The sequence below is a fragment of the Dryobates pubescens genome, chromosome 25 (assembly GCF_014839835.1).
Source record: "Dryobates pubescens isolate bDryPub1 chromosome 25, bDryPub1.pri, whole genome shotgun sequence".
NCBI lineage: Eukaryota > Metazoa > Chordata > Aves > Piciformes > Picidae > Dryobates > Dryobates pubescens.
In genome coordinates, this window is record NC_071636.1 from 6,609,573 (window position 1) to 6,623,776 (window position 14,204).

Here is a 14,204-nt window from a genome sequence, read left to right on the forward strand (position 1 = left end):
TATTACTTAGAGATGTATCAGAGTTTAGAATAGGTATGAGAGATAAGAATATAAGCATCTTTTTTTCTTTTTCTATGGCAATAATTCCTCTTAAATCCATCATTTACCTTACCCTCTCAGCCCAAAAAAGGCCCGATAAGACAAACATCAAAGTAACGTTGAAAGGACAATGAGAAATTACAACAAAGAAGATATTCAACTGTTGATCATCCTGATTTTGCAACACCACAAGGTTTTGTAATTAGAACGATGCTGCTAATAAAAGGAGAGCCCAGCTCAGGTCAGCTTACAACGGCTCATTTCGGAGTTGGCTCATGGTTTGGTTTCAGTAAGGTCACCAGTGCTGGACCACCGACAGCAACACGGCCCGCCCCGGCCTCGGATTCTGGGCTGAGTGGGCTGGCACAGGGATAAAATTCACCCCTCAACTCGAGATCAAAGGCACACGCGGCCGCAGAGAGACTCGTTTGGACCCTCCCCAAATATTACTGGGGCAGCCCTGGCCTCTGAACGGGGTCGGTGGAGCCTAAAACCATCCAAACCGCCCCCCAACCACCCCGGGGAGGAAGTCCCTCCCTGCCGTGCCGCACCGGTTGGGCGAGGGTCTGCTCGCCGAGGAAGGGGAGGCGAGACCAACAGAGTGAGCCAGGCCCCGAGCCAAGCCGAGGCGGCAGCCGCAGCCCCACAGCACCAGGAGGGAGCACATCCCGCCCCAGGAACGGGCAGGGAGTGGGGTAGGGACGCGGCTGCAGGCGACGAGGTGGGGGCTGCCCTTGCGCTGCAGCCATGGGGCGCGGGAGGCCCTGCCCGTCCAACGCGGCCGCGGAGAGAAGGCCGAGTCCGGCGGCCCCCCCCAAGAGCGGGTGCTAAGGGGCCCCGGCCCTGCACGCCTTGGACACAGGCAATCCCCTGCCCGGCCCCCCTCCCCTCCCCCCACAGTCCCCCGCCGGGCTCGGCGCTGCTCGCTCCCGCCTCACCTCCGCGATGTCATTTTCCCCCGTGGCGCTGGTGGGTGGCGGTGCGCCCGGCCGCCCCCCTCGACGGCCGCCTCTCACATGGAGGGGTCCCCCCGGCACGGGCCGCGGCCTACGGGCGCCCTGAAGGGAGCGTGAACAACAGCAGCTTCAGGCCCCGGAGGCGCACGGAGCGCGGCGCGGCCCGCCCTGCGTCACCCACCCGGGCGTCATCCGGCTGCGACGCCGCCCCACCCCCGCCGCAACCGGGAGCACGGGGGAGGCGGTTTGTGGAGGGAGGAATGCAGGGATCCACCCTAGGAGCGGTCCCTGAGTGATACCAGACATAGAAATAGCGGAGTCTCATCTCCCAAAGCCGAGCGCGAAGTCTTACTTCGGCCGTGCCCCGGGTTGGAGAAAGGGGCAGGACCGTGAAGCCCGCTGCCGGGGCGGCAGTCAGTGCATAGTCCCCACGGAGATGGGCCGCAGGTGGCCGGTGCTCTATCCCTCTCCCCGGGTGACCTGGAACTGACAGGGGGCCATGGGGGCCTCCTAGACTACAAATCCCAGTGTGTTCTGCGGACGGCGTCGTGACGTCAGACGCAGCGCTCTCTTTAGGCCACCGGTACCCGGATGTAGGTCCCTTTCCTTCACCGGAAGGTAAGAATGGCGGATCGGCGATGTGCAGAGCTCAGATACGGCAAGCGTCATCCGCTGCCATCTGCCCTGGGGTGGCTGCACTGGACTCATGGGCCTGGTTCAGAACCTTTAGGGAGGCGGTAGTAAAGGCCGGAGACCGATCTGGGGGTAGGGGATGAAAGAAGTGTAGCTATCTCTGAGCAGGCCAGGCCGCGGCTGGTGATGGAGGCCGCGCTGGGCCGTGACTGATAAGAGTTGGAGCGTCCTAGGGCAAGCCGGAGTTTTTAAGGGCGCGCTGGCGGCCAGTAGGGAGGTGGGAGCAGGACGTGGCTTGAGCCGGACTGGGGGCCCCTGCAGGGCTGAGCGGTGGTAACCCGGGCATGGCCGGCGTAGTCCCGCGATGTGGCAGGGCCCGGCAACTCCAGCTGGGCTGGAGCACAGGGCGGCTGTGCTTTCCCGCTGGGCCTGTGGTTGGGCTTCTTGATGAAGAGCTTATACTTGCGGAAGTATCGTGGAGGAGCCTTTTGCATGGTGGGTGTGCAGCAAACTGAATGTCTTCTGGCTCTGTAGTGGCTGCGTTAGCAACAATCAAAGAGGTGAATGAAGAGTATTAAAAGGGAGTAAGAAGTCAAATTCTAGTTGTTTCTGCACTTGGAGGCTCCTCTGTATCTTGCAGTTAAGTTATAATTTCTGTTTTGCTTGGCTCTGCAGATGGCAGGTGAGAAAAAGACAATGGAGAAGGCACCGGCTAAGAAGAAGCCGGCCGAGAAGAAGCCAGGTGAGCAGAAAGCAAGCCAGAAGGGAGCAGGTGAGAAGAAGAAGGGGAAGAAGTATCATTGCAGCCGTAACCCTACCCTGGCCCGTGGCATCGGGAGATACTCCCGGTCAGCCATGTACGTCAGGAAAGCCCTCTACAAGCGCAAGTACACTGCTCCGGAAACAAAGGTAGGGTGAGAAATTACTCTGTTCAAATGCTTACCTCGTTCGTGGTGGCTTTAGTTTGAAATGTCACTTTTTATTGCCTACAGATAGAAAAGAAGAAGAAGGAGAAGCCACGGGCCACCATCACCAAGCCAGTGGGGGGAGACAAGAATGGAGGCAGTCGAGTGGTTAAAATCCGCAAGATGGTAAGAGAAGGCTTTTAAGGCCATTATGTTTGATTTTGGGCTGATTGATGCATCTCTTACCTGGGATGATGTAGCAGCTCCAGTCCGCCCTGTGCTTCACTGGGCTGCTGGCAGCCGTTTCCTTGAGGTACGGACCTGGTGCCTTGTCATCAGGGGAGGTGATGGTAGTTTGGGGATGGTTAGTGGGTGGCAGTGGGTTGTCCTTTGCTATGAGGAGAGACTGAGGGAGCTGGGGTTGCTTAGCCTGGAGAAGAGGAGAATCAGGGGTGACCTTATTACTCTCTGCAACTACCTGAAGGGAGGTTGTAGACAGGTGGATGTTGGTCTCTTCTCCCAGGCAGCCAGTACCAGAACAAGAGGACACAGTCTCAGGCTGCGCCAGGGGACATTTAGGTTGGATGTTAGGAAGAAGTTCTATACAGAGGGAGTGATTGCCCGTTGGAATGGGCTGCCTGGGGAAGTGGTGGAGTCACCATCATTGAAGGTGTTCAGGAGGAGACTTGATGGGGTGCTTGGTGCCATGGTTTAGTTGATTAGGTGGGTTAGATTGCTGATGGGTTGCATGTGATGATCCTGAGGGTCTCTTGCAACCTGGTTTATTCTATGTATGTATTCTATTCTATGTATGTATGTATCTGTTGCTGTGGAACTCAGGGTGGTTCAACACTAGTACAACATTTGCTTCTCTTTCTAGCCCAGGTACTATCCAACTGAAGACGTTCCTCGCAAGCTTTTGAGTCACGGCAAAAAGCCCTTTTGCCAGCACAAGAGGAGGCTGCGGGCCTCTATTACCCCAGGAACTGTTCTTATCCTTCTGACTGGTCGTCACAGAGGCAAGGTAATAGTTGGGGACTTTTCAGGTGGCTTTTCAGCATTTCTGTGCTGAAACCATCATGACAGAAGCAGATACCACAAATTTATGCGCTGATTTCGCAGGGTGCTGCCCACCCAGGAGATGTGAATCCACAGATCTCCTTTTCTGTGGATCCTGTGTAGGGGCTTTCCTCTTTAGTCCTTCTTCTAGTGGAAGGAGTTTTTAATTTTCTACACAAAGCTGGAGGTTGAACAAGCCAGGCCAGTTGCTTAGACAAAATAGACCTTGCACTGCAAAATGTCAGAGCTGTTGCCTGTTGGTGTTGCAGTGAGGACAGAATTTCACCTTAGAGTAGCTGTTGCACAGGAAGAAAGACATTTTCATTCTTAATCTAAATACAAAACTGTTATATTTAGGTGTGTTCATCTTAATGGTGTTTACTGATAGATCTTGACTTACATCTGTTGTTTTCTGGAATTATTCAATGTCATGTTTCTGAAGAGCACTGTTCAGGGAAGGAAAACTTGACCACAAATAATAAAATGCAGCTGAGGTTTGGCTCTGTTTGTGTGATAGGTTGTGGTGCCCTTCTGGGTTTTAATCAATTCCTGCCATTATCACCTACAAAGAGTTTTGGTGACATGAGAGCTTTCCCACCACCCTGTAAAACAGGCAGAGGCTTTGCTCAGCCTCGAATGGTGAAGCCCACAGAGATTTGGTGGAGATGAGGTAACGGTCAAAGCTGTACTTGGTTAAGTCTTAGCAGCTTGACTTGCGTGGTGGCTCCTTCTCAAGTCATACAGTGGTGCCCATTCCTGGGTGCTTGGTTGATGCTTACACCAGCAACACAGGTTAAGGGTGGGCACAGTCCTGGTTCAGTACAGCATTGCAGAGTGCTGGCACTTTTTACACAGGCTTGTAGTGATAGGACAAGGGCAATGGCTTTGAGCTGGAAGAGAGATGATTTAGACTGGAGATTAGGAAGAAGTCCTTGACACTGAGGATGGCGAGACAGTGGAACAGGTTGCCCAGGGAGGTTGTGGGTGCCCCCTCCCTAAAAGTGTTCAAGGTGAGGTTGGATGAGGCCTTGAGCAACCTGGTCTGGTGGAATGTGTCCCTGCCCATGGAGGAGGGGGGTTGAAACTAGATGATGTTAAAGGTCCATTCCAACCCAAACCATTCTATGAGGACTAATGTCACATGTCTTCCCTTTTCAGCGTGTTGTCTTCTTGAAGCAGCTTGCAACTGGCCTTCTGCTTGTTACAGGTAAAATACTTCTACAGAAGCATGATGCTGTTGTTGGTTTTGGGGGGGGGGGGGGGGGGGGGGGGTGGATATGGGGGGTTTTGGGGGTGTGTTTTAAGTTGGAGTTTGTCTTGGGGGTCAGTAGTGCTGCAGGTATGCACATGGATGGTTTGGTGCAATGTGTGTTCCTGTAATTACGTGGAATCACATGGTGTGGCTCCTGGAGGTGAAAGGGAGATAATTAAGCTTCAGTATCTGAGTCCCTGGAGAAGATCCAGAAACACTTTTTAGCTTTTCTAGAGGCTGTGGGAAAGGCTTTATGGATTGTTTAGATTTGGGCTGTCAGCATCTCTGAAGGAACAAGTCATCTGACACTACAAAAACTCAACTCCACAGCCAGTGGTTGTTGCCAAGACAGCTGACCTCATTTCCTCTTCTGCCTTTAGGACCCTTGGTTATCAATCGTGTCCCTCTGCGTAGGGCCCATCAGAAATTTGTTATTGCCACTTCCACAAAGGTTGATATCTCAGGAGTGAAAATTCCCAAGCATCTCACTGATGCCTACTTCAAGAAGAAGAGGCTGCGTAAGCCCAAGCACCAGGAAGGCGAGATCTTCGACACAGAGAAAGAGGTAAGGAGCAGGATTGCTCAACCTGTGTTGAGTGTCCATGGTGCTTGAAAAACAAAAAGCCAGACTGGAGAGGAGTGCTTTGGACAATTGAATCTGAAGTGAGGGGATGCCATTTAACTGAACTAATTTAGCAGCATTGTGATGAACACCATTTAAATTGGGGGATTCTTTACTGCTACCCAAGCAGAACCTGGCAAGAAGGCAAATGGTCTTCTGGGGTGCATGAAGAAAAGTGTGACCAGCAGGTCAAGGAAGGTTCTCTACTCTGCCTTACTGAGGCCATATCTTGAGTATTTGCTCCAGTTGTAGGCTCCCCAGTTCAGGAGAGACTGGGAACTATTGGATAGTGTCCAGCAGAGGCTACAAGGATGCTGAGGGGACTGGAGAAGCTCTGTGAGGAGGAAAGGCTGAGAAACCTGAGACTGTTTAGCCTGAAGAACAGCCTGAGTGGGGATGTTTTCATTGCTCAGCAAGAGCTAAAGGACCTGTGGGGTGCAAGAGGATGGGGCCAGACTCTTCTCAGTGGTGTGCAGTGACAGGACAAGGGGCAGTAGGCACAAACTGGAACCCAGGAGGTTCCATCTGAACAGGAGGAGTGGAGTTGATGTGGATGATCTCCAGAGGTCTCTTCCAACCCCTCACCATGCTGGGACCTTGGGATTATTCCATCAACATTTTTGGTTTTTTTCCCCTCTCTGATGAAGAGACCTTTACTGTTTTGCTACTGCAAACAGCATGCTGCTGGCTGCAATCCCCGTGACAAAAGCCAAACACTGGCTTCTGTTCTCTCTGCCACCTCTGGTCTCCTGCCACCTTTCCTGTATTTAGACTAAATGGAGAAAAGCGTTCTTGAAAATGCCAGGAGCTGGGGCTTGCCCTGAATTTTCTCCTCTCCACAGAAGAGTCTGAAGTCACTGCAGGATTTTAACACCGTTCTTTGTGCTTTCTAGAAATACGAGCTAACGGAGCAGCGCAAGGCAGACCAGAAGACTGTGGATTCACAGGTCCTGGCACAAATCAAGAAGGTGCCTCAGCTTCGTGGCTACCTGCGCTCTACATTCAGTCTCTCAAATGGAGTTTACCCACACAAGTTGGTGTTCTAACTCTTCTGAAATCACCACATTAAATCTGAATGGAAAAAAGCAAGGGTTCCTGGTGTTCTCATTGCAGTCCGTAAGGGAACGTGTTGAACAGGCATTGTGTGTTCCTTAAGGGCTAGGGTTGGATGAGACAATCTCTAAAGGTCCCTTCCAACCCTAACTAGTCTTTGATAGGGGACCTGCTGGTGGTATGAAATCCTGAGGCATTGCATGTAGATGACTGGAATTTTGGGTGGACAGGGTTTTTGGGGTGAAGGTGTCATTTGGTTGGGCAGTTTGGGGATGGGTGGGGGTTTTTTGCTGTTTAGTATAACCAGAAGCAAATCAGCGCTCGAACTTGAGCTTTCTTAACCAGGAATGAGGTGGAAGGAGAAAAAACAAACAGTTTTATCTTTTGGTTAATGAGGATGCATGTTCTGGATTGACTGCTTGTAGGACACAGTCCTCATTGTAACTGCCCTCACTACACAAAGGGTATTGAGGTGCTGGAGTGGGTCCAGAGAAAGGCAACAGAGCTGGTGAAGGGCCTGGAGAACAGGTCTGATGAGGAGCAGCTGAGGGAAGTGGGCTTGTTCAGCCTGGAGAAAAGGAGGCTGAGGGACTCTTGACAACTTCTGGCTCTCTACAGCTCCCTCAAAGGAGGCTGGAGCTAGGTGAGAGTTGGTCTCTTCTGCCATGGAGAATAAGTGATAGGACAAGAGGAAACAGCCTCAATTTGCAACAGAGGAGCTTTAGGTTGGGATATTAGGAGATATTTCTTCACTGAAAGGGTTCTCACAGGAGCAGGCTCTTCAGAGGAAGGTGTTTGAATCCTCATTCCTGAAGGGGTTTAAAAGAGGCAAAAGATGTGCTGAGGGACATGGTTTAGCATCAGACTTGGTAAAGTTAGGTAATGGTGGATTCTTAAAGGTCTTTTCCAACCAGAATGATTCGATAATTGTAAATGTCCAGCCTGATGCTGGCAATTTCTCTGGCCCCTTGGCTGTGCTGAGACCAATGCTTCAGGTACCTTTTGTGAGGAACCAGGTCTTGGCAACAACTTCTGTTAGGCACCTCATTAGCATTTTGAAACATCTCAGTAGCTTTGAGATGGTTTTCCTGATGATGAGCTTTGATGCATTGATCACCACATAAACCTCAGCAAACAGCAACTTTTTAGATGGTTTCAGGAGCTATACCTTGCATTTTGAAGAAAGTTCAGGGTTTTTCATGCTAACATCATCCCCAGAAACAGAACTGGGACTATCAGTCCCTTCCCAAATCTTGTACTTTTCCTCTGTTTTTTGTTTATCCATGTGGAATGTAACACTCCTAGTCAGGAAGAAAACCACCTGCTTGGATCAGAAAGCAAAAATGTGAGTCTTAATTCTGTAGGCTCAGAAATGAGTTAAGGAGAAGCTGTTTCTCTGCAAGGCAAATATTTTTTGATCCTGGGAGACTTCCAGCCTCACAGCACTTTTTTTCCTGTCTCAGAAGCTGGCAGAAAGCAAGTTGAGAGTCCTGTCTGTTTTCTTTGGTGAGGTCAGTTAGCAGATATCTGGAAGACTTGGGTAGCAATAGCTCTGCTCCTACAAAAGCTGAGGATGTCCATATTAACAAACCTGGCACGCTCCAGCTCTTTCTTAGCCAGAGTTGGGCAGGAAACAAGGCTTATGTAACTGCACCATCTGTCTAACCATTAATTCTTAGCTGAAAGAAGCCAAGGGGGTCAAACTTGATGAGGAGCAGAGATTTCAGAGACTCATGAAAAGGGACTAGAAAAGGGAGTGAGAAACCTCACTGAGGTAGAAGCCATGTCACATACAAGCCACCTTTCATGGGACAAAGGAATTTGGCCTCAGATGCTCCAGAGGCAACAGAAAACCTCAAACTCCTGCAGAATACCTGGTGGATTCAGAACACTTGGGTGGATTCTCTCACTGAACGTGGTCATCTCCAGCTGATGCTGAAGTAGGGAATTACACAGCCCGGGTTGCTCTTCCACCGTCTTGCTCATTAGCATGTTATATCTGAGTGTGCTTCAGCAGAGGGAGCCCATGAGCAAGCTGTGTCCAGTGCAGACCCGGCTGGGTGCAGGCCTGGTGTCAGCTAGGTTCTGAACCTGTGGTGCTCCTGGGAGATGTTCTTCCTTTTTCAGTGTCATCAGAGCTACATCTGTGAGGAGTTGTTACTTATGCTCTATATGGTTTGGTGGGTGATGGGTATAGGCAGATGTTTCTTAAGTTGATATGAGGTATGCTGCAGTGGTTTGTACAAATCGGCTCTGCCAGAGGTGTTGCATACATCTCACTGCTGGTACTAAGTTTACTGATATTGCCAAAGAAGGGGAAAACTGGTTATGGGAACACTTATTGTAGTCATAGAATGGTTTGGGTTGGAAAGGACCTTAAAGCTCATCTAATCCCAAGCCCCCTGCCATAGGCAGGGACATATCCCACTAAACAAGGTTGCTCAAGGCCACAACCAACCTGGTCTTGAACACTTCCATGGGACAGGCCCCAAACCAGCAAGCAGACATATAGCTGAAACAGTTTGTAGCAGCACATAGTGTCACAGATACTGGATGATCTCCAGAGGTCCCTTTCAAGCCCTACCACACTGGGATTCTGTGACATGTTGATTAATTGCTGATTATTCTGGCACTCATTTGTGCATCAGAAGACACGAGGTGATACCTGCAACCACTCACCTTGTTTACTGAAAGGGGAGGCTCTGTCTCCCGGTGTGCTGGCAGGAAGTGATTTGATAATAGAGTTCAATTGTCTTAATGAGCCTTGTTGAAGGAAAGATCTCATGTGCTGCCATCACCTCCCTCGCCCCAGCCCTGTCATGTGTCACACTGGCTGGAGATCAATAACAGAACCCTGCAAGATGTGGAGAGAAAGAAAGGAAGGAAGGAGTATTTTCATGGTGATTTAGCTCCCTGAACTGAGTCATGGTGGGACCAGCTGAATGCAGCTGTTGGCACAAAGGGGCATGGGAGCAGGCCTGCTCTTCTTTAGGAAGAAATTCTTTAGTGAGGGTGCTAAGACACTGGAACAGGTTGCCCAGAGAGCCTGTGGATGCCCTCTCCCTGGAGGTGTTCAAGGCCAAGTCGGATGGGGCTTTGAGCAACCTGGTCTAGTGGAAGGTGTCCCTGCCCACAGCAGAGTGGTTGGAACTAAATGATCTTTAAGTCCCCTTCCATTCTATAGTTCTGGAGGCACTAGCTGGCAAGTCAGGTTTCAACACCAAATCATGTCTTCACAGCACCAAGCAGCTCCTCAAGGTCTGCTGCAGAAAACGGTGAAGCAAATTCCTCCTCTTGTGTAGCACAAGGTGGACAGCTGTGATCCATCTTGCTCTTAGCCTCTAAAATATTTTCCTGGGTTGTGTGAAATCTGGCATTTATCTGAAATGCTCTGGGGTGGGGGGATGGAAAAGAGGCCAAACAAGGACTGTACAGATGAGCCAACCCAGAAACAAAGTGAGTATTCAGGAGGGGTTTTTGATCTAGATAATGCTGTCCACTACCTGGAAAAGACTTCCAGCACATAAAGGGCTTTTGTCTGCATTCTGGCTGTCCTGCAGCTTTTTTCATTGGGAGCCTGTAAACAGTTCTGCAGCCCTGGCTCGCTGAGTCACTGCTTTGCACCCAGCAGCCCCCACAGAAGAAGCCAGAGACATCCAAAGCCTCAGCCACCCAATCAAAAGTGCTGGAGATGAGCAGCTCCAAAAATAGTGACAGGCTCAACCACAGCAGCACTTCATTAGCATCAAATGTGCTCTTTGCTTCAGCTGCCTAATAAAATGATGTGTAATTACAATACAGCATCCTTTGGAGAGGCAGGAGAGGGCTGTTGGCTTTCTGGGGGAATTAGTGATAAGATGCAGTTACCTACAAACACCTTTTTTTTAACCTGCCTCTGAAATCATGGAATGGTTCTGGTTGGAAAAGACCTTTAAGATGGGACTCTATAGTCCAACCATTTTCTAACTCTACCAAGCCTGGTGCTAATTCATGTCCTTCAACACCACTTCTCTGCATCTTTTAAACCCCTCTAGGGATGGGGATTCGAGCACCTCCTTGAGGAACCTGTCTAGTCTTTAGAATCTTTTCAGTGAAGAAGTTTCTCCTAATGTCCAGCCTAAACTTCCCCTGGTGCAACCTGAGGCCATTTCCTCTCATCCTACATCATCTCAACATAATCACGTGGGGACAGCATTAAGAGCTCCTGCTCCTCTTCTGCTTTGGAGACAGCATCTGAAGTTTCCACTGACTTGTGTGGGAATATAAGGATGCAAGGAAAGAGGAACTATTTACCTGTTAATTTGATTTCTCCAGTTCCTCTGCATTACAGTCTGCACTAGGCACTTGACAGCTCATTGTTAAGCAATTAGAGCAATTAAATACATATTTTTACAAGGACCTCATAATAATTCTCAGTATTTTTTCTTTCTTATTGTTCAGGAAGCCACTAATTGAGCAGAGCCAGTCCTACTGGCTGTGGCCAGCACTGGCACTGAGTCACACAGAAGGGTTGGTCTGTTGATGACATGTGGAATCTGACATGCTTGCCAGTGACCACCCATGGCATTGTTTGGTTGGTTGTTGTTGGGGTTTTTTTTAGATGAAGCCAGCATTGAACCTTCTGGCAGATGAAGAGCCAAAACCCCTTTTTGTCTCCTGACTGCTTTTTTGACTTGTTGATCCTGGTTTGGGTTTTTTGGTTTGTTTTTTTTGTCCTCAGTGATTCAGTGTGGATCTTTCTCAGTGGAAATGGCTTTGTATGATAGATTGAGCACACAGCCAGCAAATTCTATGACCGAACCATGGTTCACACCATACCAGATGCCACTATTTATAGGTAGCAATAATGACAAGGAGAGAGGAAGCACTGTAGTCAAAATATTCCTTCAGATTAAAGACATTCCTTATTTTTTTTTCTTAGCTCTATTGATCTTCTGTGTGATCCTGAGGAAGTAACTCAATTTCCATGAGCTCAGTGTTCCTATTCCTGCAGAACAGCAGCAGTGCTTTCTTATACAGGGTCTCAGGAAGCACTCCTGTAGATGTACAATTTATGACACTGCCCTAAAGCACCTAAAAGAATAAAAAATCTGTGCTTGAAGGAGCTCAATCCATTATTCTGATCCTCTCCCACAGAGACTATGTCATGGAATTGTGGGATGGTTTGGGTTGGAAGGGACCTTTAAAGGTCATCCAAGTCCAACCTCCCCACATTCAGCAGGGACATCTGCAACTAGAGCAGGCTGTTCAGAGCCCAAACCAACCCAGCCTGCAATGGTCACAGGAATGGGGCATGTCCTATTTCCCTGGGCAACCTGGGGCAGGTTCTCACCACCCTCATTGTCAAATATTTCTTCCCTCTCTCCAGTCTCAATCTCCCTCTTTTAGTTTAAACCATCACCCCTTGTCCTGTCACAAGAGGCCCTGCTCAAAAGTCTGTCCCCGGCTTTCTGCTCAGCCTTTCAAGCACTGAAAGGCCACCAGAAGGTCTCCCTGGAGCCTTCTCTTCTCCAGGCCAGACAACCCCAACTCTCTCAGCCTCTCACAGCAGAGAGGTTCTATCCCTCCTTGGATCATTGCTGTGGCCTGCTCTGGCCCTGCTCTAATGGATCCATGCTGTGCTGAGGACTCCAGAGCTGGCCTTAGCACTGCAAGTGGGATCTCAATAGAGCAGAGAAGAGGGGCAGAATCCCCTCCTTAGACCAGCTGCCCACACTGCTGTGGATCAGCCCAGGACAGAGTTGGCTCTGGGCTGCGAGGGCACAGTACCAGCTTATGTCTAGCTTTTCACCTACCAGCACCCCCAAGTCCTTCTCCACAGGCTGCTCTCCAGCCCTTCATCCAGTCTGTGTTGATACCTGGATACCAAGGATTTCCCTGATCCAGGTGCAAGGCCCTTGGCTTTGGCCTTGTTGAACTTCATGAGGCTCCTACTCCAACTTGTCCTGGTCCCTCTGGATGGATCCCATCCTTAGGCATGTCAGCTGCACCACTCAGCTTGGTGTTACCTGCAAACTTGCTGAAGGTGCACATGATGCTGCTATATCATTGATGAAGATACTAAACAGCATCAGTCCCAGCACAGGCTCCTGAGGGACACCACAACATTTAGTACAATAAAAACACTGACACAGGCAGCATGAGGAGTAAATGTTTCCCATATTCCTCTTTATCAGTTGCAATGTCATTTTATTTGTACAACTAAAAGATTTAGTCTCTGGTGACACTCTAGGTTTCTGCATTTTGCCCAATTGGCAGTTACCAGCACTTTGCCTGTGGAATGTTTTAATGATGATGACAAACAGCTACTTCTACTTCACATACATTGGGCTCATGGTACCCAGCAGAGGTAAAAGCTGCCATTATAACACCAAGAATCTGTCCACAAAAATAAAATTACTTCTTCAATCCATTGGAGTGAGTCAGTGGGGCACAGAGAACCACACCAAGCAGCACTAAGAAAGGCTTTAAACCTCATGAAGAAAACAGGAGACTAAGCCAGAGCCAATTACATCTTCATCTACCTCATCTCTGTTGTCAGTCCTGCTTGACCTAGAGGGTTTTCACTCCCTTTGCAGACGCACATACAATGTACTTGTTTTTAACATTAAGGCTTTCAGATGTCACCATCCATCACACCATGGTATCCTGGTGTTTAAAGGGCCCATTTGCACAGAATCACAGATTGGTAGGGAGTGGAAGGCACCTTGGAGATCATCCAGTCCAACCCTACTGCCAAGGCAGAGTCACCTAGAGAAGGTCACACAGGAAACACGTCCAGGCAGGTTTGGAATGTCTGTGGAGATGGAGACTCCACCATCTCTCTGGACAGCCTGTTCCAGAGTTCCATCATCCTTAAAGTTAAGAACTTCCTCCTCATCTTTAGATGGAACTTCTTGTGTTCCAGTTTGTGCCCATTATCCCTTGTTCTGACACTGGCCACCACTGAAAAAAAGCCTGGTGCCATCCTCCTGACACCCACCCTTGAAGTATTGATCAGCATTGATGAGATCCTCCCTCCTCAGTCTTCTCTTTTCCAGACTTAAAACCCCAAATTCTCTCAGCCTCTCCTCACAAGAGAGATGGTCCAGACCCCTCAGCATTTTTGTAGCCCTTTGCTGTACCCTCTTCAGCAAGTCCCTGAGGACACAAGGATATAAAATACTAAGATAAAATGCACAAAAACCAGTCCTAGGCAGCAAGTTTCTGTCCTTGATATACAAGGGAGGAAGGTTAATCTTTAGAACAAGGAAGGTTATTTTTCAGAACAAGGAAACACAAAGGATGATGCACTCTCAAAAATGCTTCACTGGAGAGGTTTAGCTAAAATCAGTATTGAAATTACTGGTGTGAGTGTCCTGCTAAGCTGAAAGGAGAATCAGCTTCATGGAATGTCATAGAAATTGGTGGCTCACCATAACTGTTCCTTAAAATTAAGCACAAAAACTAAGCAAATGCCCCTTTAGAATCAGAGAACTGAAACCACAGCAACTATTACTCAAATGGCAGGCACATGGCAAAGCTTCTGTACATTGCACATTGTCTGCATGGCTTCCCTCTGGACTGACAAAGAATGTGCAAAAAGGGCATTTGAAATCTGGAGCTTTGTGTTTGTGTGAGTGAAAAAAACCCCACCAAACACACGGGACATGGGGGGAAAAAAGAAAATGGCACTTTGAGACTGC

General features: G+C 49.2%; 2 protein-coding genes across 4 annotated transcripts in view; one reads left to right on the forward strand and one right to left on the reverse strand.

The window, feature by feature from the left end:
• The window catches only part of PTPN11 (protein tyrosine phosphatase non-receptor type 11), a 34,487-nt gene extending 33,327 nt beyond the window's left edge, over positions 1 to 1,160 (reverse strand). Inside the window, exon 1 of the mRNA XM_054172836.1 lies at positions 978 to 1,160. Within this exon, the coding sequence (XP_054028811.1) occupies positions 978 to 991 (14 nt within the window). The 5' untranslated portion in view covers positions 992 to 1,160. The remainder of the gene's footprint in view (positions 1 to 977) is intronic.
• Positions 1,161 to 1,497: 337 nt separating this feature from the next.
• Positions 1,498 to 6,551, forward strand: RPL6 (ribosomal protein L6). Of its 3 annotated transcripts, none has more exons than XM_009909621.2 (7): positions 1,498 to 1,613; positions 2,304 to 2,537; positions 2,621 to 2,719; positions 3,414 to 3,557; positions 4,751 to 4,799; positions 5,225 to 5,409; positions 6,360 to 6,551. In XM_009909621.2, the coding sequence occupies exons 2-7, from the start codon at positions 2,304 to 2,306 to the stop codon at positions 6,510 to 6,512; spliced, it is 864 nt and encodes a 287-aa protein (XP_009907923.1). In that variant the 5' UTR covers positions 1,498 to 1,613; the 3' UTR covers positions 6,513 to 6,551. The 3 variants fall into 3 exon arrangements, with proteins under 3 accessions (XP_009907923.1, XP_054029174.1, XP_054029175.1); XM_054173199.1 differs by lacking the exon at positions 1,498 to 1,613 and adding an exon at positions 1,620 to 1,732; XM_054173200.1 differs by lacking the exon at positions 1,498 to 1,613 and adding an exon at positions 1,687 to 1,710.
• Positions 6,552 to 14,204: the final 7,653 nt, after the last annotated feature.